The sequence below is a fragment of the Oreochromis aureus genome, linkage group 20, assembly GCF_013358895.1.
Source record: "Oreochromis aureus strain Israel breed Guangdong linkage group 20, ZZ_aureus, whole genome shotgun sequence".
NCBI classification, from domain to species: Eukaryota; Metazoa; Chordata; class Actinopteri; order Cichliformes; family Cichlidae; genus Oreochromis; species Oreochromis aureus.
This window is the reverse complement of record NC_052961.1, coordinates 4,345,162-4,363,694: the sequence shown is the minus strand read 5'-3', so window position 1 is coordinate 4,363,694 and position 18,533 is coordinate 4,345,162. Positions and strand designations below refer to the sequence as shown.

Sequence of the window (18,533 nt, the reverse complement as noted above, 5' to 3'; positions counted from 1 at the left end):
AGGCCGGGCCATGAATATTCACTCAAGATTATTTGACTCAAAACTTTGTGCATTTATTTAACTTTTGAGAAAAACCTGTTGTTCTGGCAGCGGAACCCTTAAACCATCCGCCCTGTTTTCGTAACTGCTTATGTAATGTAGGGATGTGGTGGATTTACTTTCATTTTTAATGTTTTCAGACAAACCATACAGACAGAGATGAATCGTGCTCCCAGCTACACACCAACTCAGTCAATGGTCATTTTAAACAGCACCCACAGTTGGACCTAGTGAGTGACCCTAACCGTCACTCACTGTCAGAGTGAAAAGGTTTCGAACCTTTTCACTTTAATTTGTCGCCCCTCTCCGAGTCATTTAAAACCCCACAGAGCCAGCTGGCTAATTTGTGCTTTTCTTTGAAAGAAAATTATACAGCAGTTCATATCAGGCCACCAAAACCATTTATTTACCTCATTCAGCCGAACGACAGATGAGCTCGTGCCACAGCGAGGCGACAACACTTCGACAGTCAATCCGTAATTTACAAGAGTCGCGGTTCCTCCTGCAGTAGCGATCAGAACAAATCAAACATACTCGCCCACATTAACTATAAACTGTGACTTTTGATGGATTGTGAGCCACACAGTCGCTTTTGTATGTATTTTAGATACAAACACACGTTTTTCCATCTCACGGAAACAAACTAAATACTCAGAATAAACTGGAGCCACGAAGCTACCCATACCCATCATTTCATTCACTCTGACACACCCTGTGTTTAGTTTGCATGTTCTCCGTGTGCTTGTCCCGGGTTTCCAGCAGAGCATCGGTTTCTCCCGTCATAAAAAACATGCTTGTTAATGCTCCCTTTGTCGACCCACTCCTGCAGGAACTTCCTGGTTAAACAAAGGTCAGGGTTCAATATAACTGATGGTCAGGTGGAGGTGTTTTCCACAAAGTGAGACACCTGTGAAGCAAACTGGCTCAAATCCCCTTAATAATGAGTAGGGTTTTTCTTTTTTTATAGTTGGTATTTTCACATTGGAATACCAATAAAGGTCCTTAAAAACCCCCACCAATGTTCAGAGTTAAAATATGAAGAAGCTGCTCAGCACTGATTTGTTATATACAGCAATGACTGAATTAAGAAGATGTAAAATGAAAGATGCAAGCAGTATGCAGAAAAACTGCTAGATCTTTAAATCTGCAAGATTTCTTGTAAACTGCAGGCTGACACAAGCCTTCTTCCTTCTTTCTAGCAGAGATATCTGCAGCATTCAGGGGAAGTTTAAAGAGGAGCCACAATAATAAATTAATATGCTATATTCTGATAGATTAGCAGGATATACAGTAAATCAGCTGGTTATTTGTGGGCCTGTAAAACAGAAGAAATAGCCATTTATAGTTGGACCTACTGACACAGTGATTTAAAAAGCATCAGTTCTGTCTGCCTTGAACCATCCTGTCAAATAAAGGCGTGAAAAATAATGAAAAAAATGTTTTAAATTCAGGTTAAGTGGATGAAACGTTGTTGGTGTAGCAAAAACAAGTCAGGATAACCATGAACTTTTTCTCTTTTTTTCAGCCTCGTAAGGCCAGTGCCACCTGCAGCTCGGCAACAGCGGCAGCTTCCAGCGGGCTAGACGATTGGAGTGCTCGGTCACCACGGCAACGTGACTCAGACCCCTCCCACTCTGACCTCACAACTCCCCCATCAACCAACAACAAGCCCCCTTCCCCTGCAGGAGCTGCCCTCATCCTGAGCAAACCCCCCTCCCCCTGCGCCCCAGGTAAAACACACACATACACACATACCTAAGCTCTAAGTCTGCACGCTAAAATGTACCAATCTGCTTTATGAGGGCTTAACTGTGTCCACACAGTGTGAGCTGATGTTTATTCCTGACGTATCTGTATGTATCTCGGCCTGTGCAGGTCCCAGTAATCAGAGTCGTCACCATTTGGAGTACAGAGCCATCATGCAGGAGATGTCACCTACAGCGTTTGGTAAGCGTCACACACACTCATTCACACCTTTGAGGACCTTATTTAAACTGTGTGTTCCTGTGACGTGAGTCTGTCAGAGCCCTAACGTGGCCCTTTAAAGGTCCTTTCCACAGAGAGGTCCAGACACCACGTTCACACATGTAAAACTGTTTCTCATTTCTGAATGGCCCAATCAGACTGCAAAAACTGCAGTTCCTCTAATGGCCACTTGAGGAAGTTCAATCAGTCCCCATAGACTTCCATATTAATATGTCTAACTTTACAGAAGAAATAAACATGTTTACAACCTCATACAAAAGATAGTTTTGGCTTCTATGTATAATTTCTTTCTCCATGGCAACAATCATTTTTGTACAGAACTTCCTCCCACAATCATTTTGTTAAGGCTTGAAGGTTTGGGTCAACGCTGGCTTTGATTTGCTAGCTGTCTGCTAGGCTTCACATCCACTAACTGGAGTTAATGACCTTAACATTTTTTTTATGTGTTTGTGCTGTTAGCACCTCATGAAGCATATTTGCGAAAATGATCTGACAAATAATATTACTTTAGAAAGCTGTCTGATAAAGATGGACATGGCCACCATGACATCACCCGCTGATCTGCATTTTGAAGCATTAATATTAGCATGCTGGTGTTTTGGAGCCATAAGTTGGATTTGGATTGTAGGGTGGAGTACTGATTTATCAGCTACTGTAGTCATTAAGTCGTCAGCCATCAGCACAGACCTCCCTACAGAAAGTCATAATATTTGTTTGATAACTTAATTTAAAACAGCTCCAAAAGTACAAACACAGTAAAAAAAAAAAAAAAAAAAAAAAGAAGTCCAGTTCAGTGACTCAGAGTAGCGGTGGTGATGCCTAACAGATAGCCACTGGCTACAGTTCCTGTGCCTCACAGTCATGTGTGGCCATGTATCTGTGACTCAGGATTTAAAGCAGGTCATCCACTAATAAGAAAGTCGGTGGTTCAATCCCCAGATCCTCCACTCTGCATGTCAAGTGTCTTTGAGCAAGATACCTTGATGCATGCATCATAATGTGTGTTTAAATAAATCCACTTCCTCATAGAAAAGTGCTTGTATGAATGTGTGCATGACTGGGTGAATGAAGCTTGTAGTAGAGTAGAAAAGTGCTATCTCAAGTACCCGTCCATTTACCATTTACTCTTAACCATAGCTTCCATTCAAAGGAAGCATGTGCATTTTTTGCACATGTGTAGAACAAATCTGGGTCCAATGCTGACACCCAGCTTAGTAGCGTTAGCGTGCTAAGTTCCACCCTCCAGTCTAAATATGGTCACTTCTGGTTAAAAAACCCATCAATATCGAGGCTTCAGAATGCGGATTCTAGAAACCAGTCGGGGGGACATTACAAATGGTGTGGTCCTAGTTTTGCAGAAATGTCCGTCCAAGGTGTAAATTTCCTCCTGGTCCTCAAAAAGACGGCTATAACGATACACACATGTAGCTGACAGTCACTTTGTTTACAGTCAGTCCTCAACAGGAAGCAGCTGAGCCTGGTGTGTGTGTGTGCGTGCGTGTGCGTGTATGTGAGGTTATCTGAGGACGTACATGCTGTTGTTGCTATGAAAAAAATACACAGTTTTGTTGTTGTTGCTGTATGTGTAACAGTTTTATCACGTTTAACGCACAGAGCTGAATACTGGAGTGTTTATCAAAGTACAAGACGATATTTAACTCATCAGGATGTCTCTCTGTCTGTCTCATATCCCAACTGCCTTTTAAACTGTGTTTTCTTCTTGGGATATAATCCCGAGTGAGCACGAGAACTCCTGTATCCACGAGCACACAGCCTCCCTCATCTTAACTAGTTGAGGGGAAAAAAATTGGTACAGGATACTGTTTTGATATTTTATATTGTAACAATATAGAGATACCAAATATCGATTTTATTAAATAAAATTACGTTGGGAATACTATTAAGAAGACCACTAATCTTGTGCACCGCCGTCCTGAGATAACATTAGTCGGCAAGCTCAACTGAGAAGCCATCCAACGCTGGGCAGACGTGCCTTTGACGATTTATCACATTACATGCAGAAACAGACTGCACGTAATTGCCAATTTGACCCCATTCAATTACAGATCGTATCATTTATGGCAAGTTTTTAATGACGGCTTTGGTTATGCTTCAGTGTTATTTTACAGTATAATAATAGTTTAATCAGGGTAAAACAGATATGAACAAAATTGAACTTTGAGGGCGTCGTTTGAAAAAGGGTGGGAAATTGCAACATAGTTATTTAAAAACTCACCGTGTTGCAAAATGTTAAAATTGCAATAACATTGTATCATGAGTGAGGCATTGTGATGATAATAATAACTGTGTCATGGAGTATCTGAGTCTCCCCTGATCCTGCTTTGACTGTTAGTTAAACTAAAAAGACAACGACACGTTTCTGTCATCACGGTGAAGTGCTGTCCACTCAGCACTGCAAAATCTGTATGCAAGCAGTTTAAAACAAGAAGAAAGTAAAGTAATATCAGGACCACTTTGCTGAGTCATTCACTCCATCTACCTAACACACAGTTCAGCTGTTGGTGAGCGGTGATTTCAGATTTTAGTCACTGAGCCTTTGTAAAGTGGAACATACTGCATTCATGGTGCACACTACACGCTACAAGTGCAACACATTAAACTCATCTCCTGTCATATATGTACGGGCCACTGGTTCCTGTTTCTTTTAGTCTGGTCCTGATAGTTCCCAAAACCATGTTTGTGTCAACATGTATGTAGACACTGTTATTACTTATTTGAAGCGCTTGATGGTCTCATGATGGTTTTTGGAGCCATGAGTGAAACATTTAGATGAGAGGGTGAAGTGCCAAGTTATCAGCTAACTTGTGCTTGCAAGCTGCAATTAAAGAACATAGATTCCTGCTAATTAGTGTTATGTTACTGACTAATAACATAATAAAACTCTATTTGCCTAAAAAGGAAGCACAGATGTCTTAATGTTATGTTAGCAGATGATATTTTTTATCAGTTAGTTTCATTAAAAATGCTCTCAAAGACACCAGCAACACAAATATGGTGACAGTTCATTTATTTAGCATTTAGGAAGGAGCATCTACTTTGCACCTAAAGTGGCCTCGCCCCTAATTCTAAAAGATGCATGAGTTTCGGGCAGGAGAGTTGTCAGACCTGGTGGCTGTGACTGAGAGGGTGGTCACAGAGTCCTCAGGCAGATCGTTCAGTAAACGATGTCTTTTCAAAAACAAATCTGAGAGAAAGCCACTCTCTCTGCCTGTCCTTTCACCTTGTATTGATCTTATGGTAATTTAATCAGTTAGCTTCAACTGGTGCCAAAAAGTACTGTCAAAAGCCAAAGATGAAGAAAAGTACATACTTTACATTTTTTTTTAAATCTAGTTTATTTGCCCTTATTTCATTTCAGAGCCTTTGTTGTATTTTGCATTTTGTCTGAGAGGGTTAGAGCACAGCAAAAGAAGCTGACTGGAGCTTGTTAGCATACTCTTTAGTTTATCTAAAGCTTCCCAACACGTGTTAATGAGTTTGAACCAACGATGGAGAGACTACGTCTACTTCCAGAAGCAGTCAGAGTGGCAGAAACTTGGGTGGTTTTGTCTCTGGTTCTTGAACAAAACTGCAACTGAGAGCAGAGCAGCTATTAATGGGGAAAGATATACACTGTGCTAATATAAATTAAGTACATAAGAAATCCTGATATCAGGCTTGATTAAACTCGACGTATTCGTCTCTTACTAGGAGTTGATCATTACCTTATAAGTTCATCACAAGCTTCCAAACATGTGTTAATGAGTTTAAACTAAAGATGGGCAGACCGTGACCCCTCCCAGCAGCAGCTCAACTGACAGAAACTTGAGTGGTGTCTTTGTTTGACCATGTTCTCCTCAGCTTTACATGATGAACAATGTAACTGAGAGCAGAGGAGATAAGTTAAAGCAAATATTCTTGAGGAAAAATGCGACCAGTTTGAGCTTGTAGTCATACTTCCCTGAGTAGTTCTGCTTTAAATATGCTTATTAGCATGTTCTGTTTATCAAAAGCTTCCTAACACATGTTAATGAGTTTAAACTACATGGCCAGGCAGCGAGGGACCACTCCCAAAATTAGTTAATCAACACTTGAGAGTCATCATTTGTCATCATTTGATCAGCTTCTTCTTGCGCGTAACCAAAAGCAAAGGAGAGAACGTTAGGACTCACTGTGCTGAAATAAAACTGCTGCATGTAAATTGGTTAAATTACATGAACAAATTTGGTGTCTTGTGTTCATTTGAGACTTTAGCTCCAATCAACAGCAGGTTTCACTGACCACATGTTTACTGCCGCATGTTAATCTTTAATTGGTCAGATAAAATTCCCAAAAGATTTGTCATAAAAAGAAAGTAAGTCTTTATTTTCGTCTAAAATCTCACTGCCCTCTGCGGTGCTTCTATGTCACCTCCTCCAGGTGTCCTGACACGTTCACAGCTTTAGGTGCTTCCTGTTCAGTGGTTCAGAACTTGTTTGTTCTTTAAAGTAAGTTTTGACACATCCAGATGGAGCTAGATGGATAGTGGTGCGCATTATCGTTTGAGAGATATCTGTTTGTGTTTATGGCAAATGCCAGATTAATGCAACCGCAGCAAAAGAAGTCACAACTGCAGACGTTAAAGATAGAAATAACAAAGTGCTCTGTAACAGCAGCACTCAAATCGCTGCAAAGTACAAGCAACACATGCCTGGATTTGTCCGGCAGAGATGGACCAGATGGTCGTTCTGCAGGCGCGAGACGTCCCGATCGTAGTAAGTTGTATTCGCTTTTCCCCTCACCGCTCGGGACTCGCAGACTCTCGTTATTGTTGTTGGCTGTTGTTCCCAGCCTGCAAACTCAGGGAGATATTTAAAACCTCATTACGTTTGCTCTGATTATCAGAAAAGAAAAAGACAAAGTTGAAACCCTCTCTGCAGGAGTAGTTTGTGTCTGCCAGCATCAAACTATTCAAAGTATAACCATCATAATCATTTCCTGTAAATCTGTTTAACAACTAAGAGGGTTCAATCACTCTCCCTGAGTACGTTCACCGTTCACAGCTGATAGACCAACAGCCAGGCCCCGGCTTGATTAACTGGGAGCTATTCAGCTTTTGTCAGAGCTGATAACAAACTGTTTGTGCATCAAAAGCTTCCTGACACGTGATAATTAGTTTAACACCAAAAGATGGATAGACAGAGACTGAGCCCCACTCCCCCAAAAATAAAGCAGAAACTCTGACTGGACGATCTTTGTCTCCATCTGACCAGAAGCTACAGACGCACCGTGAGACTAACACAACTTTAAATGAGGGCAAATGACACTTTCACTGTGTTGAGCTCAGTCATTTAGGTAAATAGCATTAAGTCGTTTTTAGTGTCCATACGGAGTCTTCAAACTGATTTCCTCATAAAAACACTACAGGACTTCACATCTGAGGCCAGCGCTCAGTGCCCCAGTTTATCTTTTAAAGTAATTGATACAATTCAGGGAATCGTGCTTTTTCATTTTTGAAAGAGCCTCTCGTCTTTTTAACACGGTGCCGTGCTTTGTCCCTTTGGTTTTGAGACTTGAAACCTATTCGGGTGTCGTTCTCTAGCATTTATTAACACTGTTCATGCTCAGCAGGTGTTTAAGATACGATTTTCCAACTCATGACGCACACGGCGGAGTAGTTTGGTCTGTTTTCATCGCGTTCTTCCTGCCAATGTCACCAAATGACACGATGAGCATTTGAACTGTTACTGAGAACATTTTGACCCCAATCCAAGTCTAACATTGTGTATGGATGGACATGAAAGCTTATTATAACACCTGAGAGAACAGCCACACTGTTAATTTTGCTGGAAATAATTTGGTCTGTCTTTAACTCTCAACACTGCCTCTGTCCTTGTTTGCATTGGGACCTGAAGGAGCATCTGCACGTGAAAAAGGCGAATGACGTCAGACCTAACGATCAGATCATGTTGCAGATAATGTCTGGGATGTTATTATTAACTGTCACCGTCATAAATTAAACTCTGCGCGCTAAAACCCCCCAAAAGTGCTTCAGACTGCTCTGAGTACTGTCACACACATAAAGTACTGCCCCTCAGCTGGCTTCCTGAAGCTGGCATATGAAAGTGAGTCTTTTTGTTTCAGAGTATGAGAGTTTGATGCAGAGGTGGACGTGAGCAGAGCAGGTCCGTGTATTAAAAGTTTTCATATATTTTGTGTGTTTGTGTTTCAGGCCTGACAGACTGGGAGGACGACGAGATCCTGGCGTCGGTGCTGGCGGTCTCTCAGCAGGAGTATCTGGACAAAATCAAGCACCAGAGCGCCGCCATGCATCGAGAGAGAGAGCCGTCACCCGACAGCAGCTGATAACCGGCCCGATACGCACAAAACAAAACAAAAAACACGCGCACACACAACAATGACCCTTCAACCCCGGTATCCCAACCCCCACCACTACTCTCCTGCCCCTCCCCCACCTCACCTCTGACCCACTGAAGGAGCTCCACCAGGGAAAAAATAAAACATCCAACAATGATGCACTTTTTTTTTTTTTGGGGTTCCTCATCGGCTCATATCTCTCTGTTTCCACTCCGTCGACTCTCTTTCCTCCTTCCCATCTCACTTCCTCTTCCTCGCCTCTTTTTTTCTGTCTTTTCGTTTCCTGGTTACCACTCAGACGGAGCTCGGTCTTAACGCTGACTCGCCGTCAGCTGTAATTTGTACTTTTTGACATTTAAACATCGTTCTGGGCAGCTTTGAATTTTAATCCTGGTGTTTAGGGATGTACTGAAATATTGGCGGGACATCTGCATCGCCTGCTGCCGACCTTACTGACTGCCGTATGACGGCGTTCAGCGACGGCGGCGGCAGACGTTTGCGCATTTGTTTCACTTGAGTTTCGTGCTGGCTAAATGTATAAAAAGTAGTGACATGAAGAGCTGAAAGACTTTAAGTTTTGATTCAGTGACATTTTTTGTTGTTTTTATACAATGAAGGTTCCTTTGCATAAATAAAATAAAATAATTAATAAAAAACTTAAATAAACAAACATTGGTATCAGTATCAGCCGTAGGGCAAATTGTACTTGTAAACACTGGCCCAGAATTTTGCAATCGGTACATTTCTACTTTTTGAAATCAGGCCGTTAGCTCTGCAGCTAACATCATCATTGGTTTGAATGAAGAATATTAATCAGAAGTGGGGGGAAAAAATGGCGGCCAGTTGGTTGTTTGTGTGTCAGGGTCCTGGAGGCTAACGCTATTACCTGAAGTCTTACACCACTAACAAGCTACATTTACAGTTAGCTTAATTAAAGAAGGTGTTTCTGTTAGCTTTTTTTTTCCTCCCCACTTATCGTAGCACACGTTATGCTAGTTACAATTGTTTCTTTGGCCCTTTTGTTACTCATGCTGGCAGCCATTCTGCGTCAGGGAATGACTGCATTTTAAAACTTGATCATGCTAATCAGGATTGGAAATATTTAACAATGTTAAGGTTAAGTTAGCATGCTCGTCAGTGAGCAGGCTATCACCTGAAGTCTTACTCTGTTTTAAGGCTAGGTCATTAGCATCGCTGCTAATAAGCGGAGTCGCTGTTAGCTTAGCAATCAGTAGCAAAGTAGTAGTTTCTCCCTCTGGCAGTTGTTTTGCGTGAAGATTGCTAGTCCCATAATCATTGTGTTTAGGCTAAGTTACCCAAAGTCTTTAGCGAGCAAGCTATCACACAAAAAAGTCTTATTATGTTTTAATGCTAGCTAAGCTTAGCTTGGCTGTAAAAAGCCAAACCAACCCCCCACCGCTACTGGCGGCCATTTTATTTCGACACATTTACTTTCTAAAACAGAAAAAGCGCCTCCAGCTTCACGGCCTGTAACATCCCCTCACACCCCATTCCTCTTTTTGTCTTTCTCCTCTTCCTCCTCTACCTTCATCATCATCATCATTGGACTTATTTAGCTGCATGTTTAATTGACCACGACCAATATCATCATAGAGAAAAAGCGTCAAATTTTAAAAAAACAAACAAAAAAAAAACTGAGAAAAATAGAGAATTGTCATACTTATCCTCTTAATGATTGATTACTGTTGTTATTATTAATATAAGTTTGTTTTATTTTATTTTATTGTTTGGGATGAAAAAACTTTTTTTCTTGGAATAAAAAGAGGAAAATGTTTCTGAAAAAATGTCGTTTCTTTTTTTTTTTCCTTCTCCTTTTCACTAAAGTGTAGCCAAAGTGATGGAGGTCATTCTATTATACGTATAAAAACACCAGAACGAGAGAGAGGGTAATATACTGAAAGAAATCACAAGTTTGAATCCAGATGATGAAGAAGTTGTGGTTTAATGATTCTGCGATGGACCTAAATTTACTCTTTACACTGTAAAGAAGACATTTGATGACGTTGCCTGCACTTTTTTACACATGACTTGTATATGAACAAAGACGTGGTTTGATGAAGAGGTTCTGGGTTTTTCCAATTGTAGCTCTTGTAAGTCGTATAGGTAGAGGTCACCCTCACTAACTTCTGACACAAAGCCAGTCCTTTTGTTCTGGAAACAGGGATGAAATATGACAGGAAGCAGTCGGTTCACAAAAGAGAAGCAACAGTTAACCTTGCTTCACAAACACAAAGTTGAACCAACAAAAAGCCAACACTATATTACTGTGATTAACGAATGCAGCTTTCTCTCTGACCTTCTCTCTGTTCCTTTCTGATTTACAAATTAAACACTGAGTTCAAGTAAGAATATGAATATCAGTATTTTTATAACCAAATGACGTTTATGAGCAGTTGCTTCTGTTTGCTTTAGCACCTCAGAAACATGAGAAAGGTGGGGGGAGTTTCAATCAAAGTTTGGGAAATGAACTCGAAATTTTAAGTTATGAATGGCAAAAAATAAAAATCAGTGGCAGAAGCAAGCTTCCGTAGCCTGGTGTTAGAGCTTGACCATCATGTAACTACAGTGCTGAGTACTCATCCTCTGACAAGGGCCACAAAGTATTACTGGTGAAATTGAGGTTTGTGAACAAATTCATCTGATCACGACTTAAATCATTTTCTGCATTAGCAGTGGAGTAAAATCTGCTTTGTCCTCCTTACAGTCCTGAGTATGATCCATTTTCACCAGTTCGCCAGAGAATGAGACATGGTACTCAAAGAAAGGTCAGATCTGGAAGAACAGCAAAATTTTTCAAACATTAATTTGAGGCAAAGCTTTCAGTAGCTTTTATTAAATTTGAATGGTAGTTGTAAACATGCACGCTACTGCTTTAAAATTAAACTTCTCAAAACTTTATCCCCCTACAGGTAATTAAACCAATAAAAACAGTTGCGATTTCTCTTTTAGTCCAAAGAAACCAGTTTAAAACAATAAATAAAAGCTATATTTACAGCACTGAGCTGTGATAAATTAGACACACATAGCACTTAAATAATCCTATATCTAGTATGAGCACTATCAGCAGCAAAGGTGTTTTAAAGGCTTATTTTGAGGCACAGTCAGCGTTTTTTATTTAAACATGACTAAACTTTCTTTAAAGCAATTTATATGTTCCTGTAAACGCTAAAATTAAATTTTAAAAAGTCCTGCAGGATGGTTTAAAGTCTAAGAAATCTGAGGTTTTAGCTTCGTGCTGGGGGAAAGTTTAAAACTTTTTAAAAATCTGACGTCAGTTAAATGATGGGATTACTTGATTCTGTGGTAAGAAGCTCAGACTGAGCAGCTTCATTAGGTTCAGGGGCAGTCTGCGGTCCTCTCGGCCGGATTCTTGGCACTCACTTGGTCTTATTTTGACCTTCTCGTAATTGTCGCTTTCACAGGAAAGCCGTTTAAAAATACCGCATTTATAATGAGGCGCGACCCCAGTCAGCAGGTAACAAAACTCGGTCACTTTGACAGAAGCTCAACAAAACCAACTCTTTGAGGAACCGCTGGTTTCGGTGTGTGCGCGCGTGCGTGTCTCTGAGGGGAAACCGCCCCGCTCTTTCCCGTCAAGATATCAGCGCGCGCTTCCTCCGGTAGTTCGTTGAAACGAATTCTACGAATTCTTCTCGCGGGATTTGAATATTCATGAAGGCGCGACTTGAATGTAGCCGGTTCAAAACATTGAGCACACGGCTCCGTGCTGATTGGACGGTGAGGGTATAGTGGGCGGGGCTCCGTTAGATTACTATAAATAAGGAACAAAACACTATAGTAGAGCAACGAAGGCGGTCAACAGAGACAGAGCGAGTCAGTTAACAGGGTTTTAACTCTTCTGTGAACGCGTTTCCACCGCATTAACCAGGAGTAAATAACTTCTAAAGGACTTTTTCTTTGAGTTTTCTGGGAAAATCATCATTAAAAATCTGAAGCGCTATTCCGCCTACAGGAGAATGGACTTTTATTAACTTCAACTAAACGGAACACTTTACAAAATGCTGGATAAGAGAGCCATGGAGTTCGACTTGGAGGAAGAAGTCCGAGGAAAGAACGGTGAGAACTACAAGAAAGGTTACATGTGTGATTAAAAATGTCAAATTAAGACGTGTAAACTGGTTTAATTTGCCTCCAAAACGCAGTCGCTGTTTTTGCACGCTGCAACCAGACTGCATGCAAAAAAACAGCGACTTTAACAGCCCGGTTCGCGCTCAGGTAGCGCACTTTGGCTAAATTAGAGCCGCTCAGCAGCTGCGAAACGTTTAAAAAACGCTGAAATTTAAAAAGGGAAACCGTTAAAATGGCGCTTTTAAAATATTAAGTCCCACAGGATTTGTTGGAGTGCATTGGTACAACATTATAAACGAAATTCAAGTTTTCGGTTATTTTATTTGAGAAACAGGAATATCAGACAGATATCAGTTTTAAATTAAAAATAAATGTGCGCAGTGACGTTTTTTGTGTACAGCGGTAGAAACCTTATGGTATTTGTATAGGTTTCTGTTGTCTTGTTGGGGAATGTACGGTCTGTAAGTGTGAGCCATGCACTAATGTGACTCTTGTGTTTTGGCCCTCAGTGAAGGAGCCCTTCCTCAGTCAGTATCGCTGCGGTCCTCTGCTCGGCAGCGGAGGTTTCGGCTCCGTGTTTTCAGGCCAGAGGCTCTCCGATGGACTACAGGTAAATAATACACGCCTGTGTTTGTTCATTTTTAAGAGATGCGCTTTTTCTCCATTATTATTGCTCGAGAATTGGATTTTTATTTAATATTTTACTCCTTTTTTGTCCATCCAGGTTGCCATTAAGCAGATTGCCGCTGACAGAGTTCAAAAGTGGACCAGACTGGTGAGTGATACTTTTTTCTTTTTTACTAAATGTGTACAAAAACGCACGAGGTGTTTTGAGTGACGCCTGTAAACAAAGCTCAGATTGTTTAGCTCCGCCCTCTGCCGGTGGCTCAGATGAACTGCAGCTGTAGGCGGTGGTTGGGAAATGTGTAACGTCACGGTTTGGTAAATGACACCTCAGGATTTCCCCACTATCACCACCACCTCTTTAGTCATTTATTATTCATTGCGAATTCATTTGGGTTTCCCCACCAATGCAAAAAACACCTGAAGCCACCTGCAAACGAGGATTCAGGGCACAAAAACACCAGGCTGGAGTTTCTGATTTTAAAACCCAAATGTGTGACTCAGAAAGTCCTGAAAACAGAGTCAGTTAATTTGCATATTAGTATCAGGCATTGTGATTCCCGCTATGACTCATATTTTTTAAAGGCGGCGGTAAAAAATAACCGATTCATTTAAAAAATAGAAATAAAAAAAGCAACAACAACAAAAATTAAGACTAGGTCTACATTAACAGATTATTTCTATATAATTTAATAATCTTCCTCTTTCCTCCCCTCAGCCAGATGAGGTCAATCCCGTTCCGATGGAGATTGCTCTGCTGCAGCAGCTGTCAGAGGACGGGGGCCACCCTGGGGTCATCCGCATGCTGGACTGGTTCGAGGTGGAGGGGCGGGGCTTCCTGCTAGTGATGGAGAGGCCGCCGCACTGCCAGGATTTGTTCGACTTCATCACGGAGAGAGGAGCGCTGTCTGAAAGCCTCGCACTCAGGTTTGCGCTCCCGTCCACCACCTTTGAATGATGCTACTGCGTTCTGCTGTGGTCATTGACATTTTCGTTAACGTCCTGGTTCTTGGTTCTTCCCGATAGGATTTTCCATCAGGTGGTCGAAGCGCTTCGATTCATTCACTCCCGTGGCGTCGTGCACCTGGACATCAAAGACGAGAACATAGTGGTAGACACGAGAACGATGGATATCAAGATCATAGACTTCGGGTCGGGGGCGGTGCTTAAGGACACGCCGTACAGAGAGTTTCAAGGTACCCAGTCACTCTAAACCCATAGCTTCTTCTCACCCTCCCCCTACAAAATCCATCTCAGTGCCTCCAAGTTTCACGTTGTAACCCTCCTCTCCTCACTTCCTGCGTTCTCAGGAACTCGGGTCTACAGCCCCCCTGAGTGGATTGCATCGCAGTGCTACGAGGCCGTCCCCCTCACCGTCTGGTCTCTGGGGGTTCTGCTCTTTGACATGGTCTGCGGCGACATTCCCTTTGAGCACGACGTGGAGATTTACAGAGCCTGCCCCAGTTTCACCAGGCGGGTGTCTACAGGTGAGCATCAGGTTCTTCTCAACGGGAGTTTCCTCCTTCACAATGACTGTGGGGTTCAGGGTCACATGACCCCCTCCTAAATGTGTGGTCCAGTTTTTCACATCCTTTCTCTTTTGTTTTTCCCACCAGGATGTCAGTCTCTGATTCGCTGGTGTCTCTCCTTCCAGCCGGAGGACCGTCCCACTCTGGAGGAGATCCTGTCGCACCCCTGGATGAAGGCAGGAAATGACAAAGAGGAGGAGGAAGAGGAGAGGGGAGGCCTGCGGGAAGAGCACGGCTCCCTGCCCTGTCAATCCCTGTGAAGTGTCGGGACTCTGGACTGTTAAGGACTTTAGGATCGCCAATTGGATGCGTTCCTGATCAGTTTCCTGTTTGTCACATTAAACCTGGCGGCACCCTCGTCTGGAAGTTATTTATCTCAGCTGGTTTGCCTATTTATTGATTATTTATTTTGGCCCGGAGTTCGTTCCAGCTGTTCCGGGACTGAAATTTAGAAGTTCAGACGGACAATGGCCCCCCCTACAGGACGGAGGTCACATAAGTAATCACAACGGAGCTGCTGCTGTGATGGAAGTCGCTGATCTGCAGCTCTTCTGATAATCTTTCGGGTCGTTTGAATCGACTCCAAGGACGACAAACACTGACTTTATTTATTACTATAACTTCTTCCTTCTTTTTTTTTTTTTTATGTGCCACAGAAGAAATTCGACACAGACACCTGCTGTTACTTTACACCGTGAAGCTGAGTTTTTTGAGCTGATACTGCTTCACTTTTGATCTTAACACTGTTTTCAAAAGAAATTCAGCCTCTTTATATTTAAAAATTTTTTTATGTTTTTTTTTTTTTGTTTGTTTTTTTAGCTGAAACCTGCAAGCTGTGACTTTTTTCAATCACGCTTCAGGTCACTGGTGCCTCGTCAAAAAGCACAAAAATGAGTCACTCTCAGTTTCAGCTTCGATTTGTCAGTAAAATGAAAATTCTGTTTTTAATATGGAAAAAAGACTTTTTCATTTTCTGATGTGAAGGTGGTTTCATGTTCAAGGTGGGGATTTTTTTTTTTTTCCCACGTCCTGTTTTTGTTGCAGATGTGCTGCCTCTGTAGATACTTATGTATTCAGTTTTTTCTATGGTGAAAAAAAAGTGACTCATCGGGTCACTTGGTTCAGTTTATTTACATTAAATAGAAAGTTTGGATCAAAAGCAAAACAAAACCGATCCAACGTTTGAATAAAAGATTCATTCATTTCATCACGTTGTTCTGTTTTCTGTCTGACTGACAACTTTCTCTTTGTCTAACTTTCTACTTTCCAGACCAGGTTCCTAACAGACTTAAAAGATAAATTCTTGGTTTAGAAGATGGTTTTTTTTTTTTTACATGTGCTCAGAGCGAACCCGTGAAGACAACGCAGTCCCAGAGCTGGACCTGCTAACTCTTCTTATGTGGACTCCAAACCAGCTGCACGAGGCTGGGCTGTGAGCACAGAGTCTGTGTCTGAGCAGTGCTTTTAATTTGCTTTTTCATGTAATAAGCTCCTGCACCACAACTAAGCCGTTAAATGTCTTCATTTATATTAAACACTCCTATGAGCTCAGAAGGACTGTGAGGTTATGTCACCTCAGTCTTGTGTCTAAGAGCAGAGATCAGTGTCTGTGGGAGGTGCAGTGGTTTTCCTCGCCCTTCCAAAGAAGCCCTGAGGTGAAGCTTCCGGGCAGGAAATGAACGTTTAGGACAAAAGAAAGAATCAGAAGAAACTGGTTTGAAACTTGAAGCGCTTGATCGGTGACTTGTTAAAACTGGAAATGCTGCCTCACTGCTCAACATGCATTCAAGTAGACTTACTGAAATACACGAGGTGCTTTACTGCGTTACTTTAAGCATGTACTGTACAGTGATCCAGCAGGAAAAACTACTTTTACAAAGAGAAACGAGATATAAAACAACCAATGTAGGTATCACAATGTGACAAATATGACATAAAATTATAACATAAGTATGTTTTTAGTCACTTAGTAACTGTAGTGACAGAAACGTCAACAAACTCAAGTGCAACTGTAAGAACCTTTGAGATAAAGTTATTAATCATATAATTATTGAATACAAATTTAAATAAGAGGAAAATTCAAAATTTGGGATTTACTGAATTAAACTGTGAGTTGGAAATTTTAAAATTATCAAATCAAAAACGTCCAAAATGAAATGATTAACATTAAAGATAAAACTTGACATTTTAATTTAAAAAATCAAATCCATGTAAATAAACACTGTGTGACTAAAATGAAATAAATTAAAATTGATTGATTGTAATAAAAAAATCTAATATTTATGAAAAGGTATCATGGATGTGTCTCCTGTTTCACCACAACCCAAAGATGCCGTGTTGGACTGAGATCTGCTGACGGTGGAGGCCGTTTCATTACAGCAAACTCGTCGTCATGTTCAAGAAACCAGTTTGAGATGATTTGAGCTTTATGACACGGTGTGTTATCCTGCCTGATGGACCAATCAGAGGACGGATACAGTGTGGTCACTACTCAGGTAGGGGCTGTGGTGTTTAAACAAAGAGTGCCAAGAAAATATCCCCCACACCATGACACCACCAGCAGCCTGAACCACTGATACAAGGCAGGATGCTTTCATGCTGTTTAGGCCAAATTCTGACTCTAACATCTAACAATACAGCAAAAATAGAGCTGCTGTAGCTCGTGCACTTCAAGGTTCACCATGCTCTACACTCACAGATGCTCTTCTGCATACTGTGCTTTTAAAAAGTAGTTATTTGAGCTACTTTTGCCTTCACCTCGAAGCAGTCCGGTCTTTCCCCTCTGACCTCTGACATCAACGAGTCGTTTTCACCTGGATATTTTCTTTTCTGTAAACCCTGGAGATGGTTGTGCAGTAAAATCTCAGCAGTACCCCATCTAGCAACTATGCCATATTCAAAGTCAGTTGAATCACCAGTGTTACTCATTCTGATGCTCAGTTTGAAGGTACAGGAAGCAGATACAAAGAAAACATGAAGAATTAATCAAACATGATGTTTTTGTTGGAGTACCAGCAAAATAAAGAAGCAGAGAGGAAATTATTTGATTAACAGTTCAACAGTCTTTTGATTGATCAGGTTTCTTATTTTTTCTTTTTAAAGCAGTCAAAACAAATGAAGTCATTTTCACTATTTTTATTAAAAAAAATCATACAGTGAATTAAAATTAAAAAAAGCAGACTGTAGTTCATAAAGGTAATCTTTACCAGTGTGTGTGTGCTCGTTGATTGGATGAACGTCTCCTCCATATTTGACCAGCAGGTGGCGCTGAACACTCAAACCATCTGACAGGTGAGGTCCCACCAGCAGCCAATAGGAATGCTCCCTGCTCAACCTGGAGGATAAGGTTGTTCGTCTGTCGGTAGAGGAGGAGAGAAAGATGTCTCACTCTGACAGTTTCTCCGGAGCTCCTGGTGAGAGACCGTTTATGTCTCACACAGAAACCACCATCAACCAAACGGACCAATGAAAGGATCGCACCTGAGCGAGTGTTTCAAAGACGCCCGAATCCTGCTGATATAAAACTACTAAAAGCTACATGTGTGCGCTTTTTTTCCTGCTCGGATCAGACAGTTTTTATTTTTGAAATAAAAACAGTGTTTATGTAACAACACCCCAACAAATTATAAGAATAAGTCTGAGTTACGACTTTAAGGCATTATTCCATCTGCTGTTTGTGAGTCACTCAGGCACTGCTGTGTATTTTATTTAGATCAATTACGGAGTTTCGACACAGCTATATGTTTAAAAATCAAATATATGAACACTAATATCCAGACCTCCCTCTCACCTGCCACCCTCTCCAGCTCTTCTATGATGACCCTGCGCAAATCACCCCAACTAGGAGTTATTTAGAAGATTCACTTTAAAGAAAACAAACTGGAGGCC

At 41.3% G+C, this 18,533-nt stretch overlaps 2 protein-coding genes across 3 annotated transcripts in view; both read left to right on the top strand.

The window, feature by feature from the left end:
* otud5a (OTU deubiquitinase 5a) overlaps window positions 1–10,022 on the top strand; it is a 37,084-nt gene extending 27,062 nt beyond the window's left edge. For both annotated transcript variants that reach the window (XM_039604630.1, XM_031759111.2), the window contains exons 7-9: window positions 1,565–1,769; window positions 1,915–1,986; window positions 8,237–10,022. In XM_039604630.1, the coding sequence (XP_039460564.1) occupies window positions 1,565–1,769; window positions 1,915–1,986; window positions 8,237–8,370 (411 nt within the window). In that variant the 3' untranslated portion in view covers window positions 8,371–10,022. The remainder of the gene's footprint in view (window positions 1–1,564; window positions 1,770–1,914; window positions 1,987–8,236) is intronic.
* Window positions 10,023–12,190: 2,168 nt separating this feature from the next.
* On the top strand, window positions 12,191–15,852 carry pim2 (Pim-2 proto-oncogene, serine/threonine kinase). Its single transcript, XM_031759112.2, has 7 exons — window positions 12,191–12,480; window positions 13,002–13,102; window positions 13,217–13,267; window positions 13,835–14,043; window positions 14,143–14,312; window positions 14,427–14,603; window positions 14,733–15,852. Exons 1-7 carry the CDS (start codon window positions 12,423–12,425, stop codon window positions 14,903–14,905), a joined length of 939 nt encoding a protein of 312 aa, XP_031614972.1. The 5' UTR covers window positions 12,191–12,422; the 3' UTR covers window positions 14,906–15,852.
* The last annotated feature ends 2,681 nt before the right edge of the window (window positions 15,853–18,533 follow it).

Bases quoted from the DNA above. Each gene is read 5' to 3' on its own strand.
- pim2 (XM_031759112.2), top strand. From the start codon at position 12,423: ATGCTGGATAAGAGAGCCATGGAGTTCGACTTGGAGGAAGAAGTCCGA. The intron at 14,044-14,142 runs GTTTGCGCTCCC...TCTTCCCGATAG, and splicing joins TCTGAAAGCCTCGCACTCAG to GATTTTCCATCAGGTGGTCG. The intron at 14,604-14,732 runs GTGAGCATCAGG...TTTTCCCACCAG, and splicing joins CACCAGGCGGGTGTCTACAG to GATGTCAGTCTCTGATTCGC.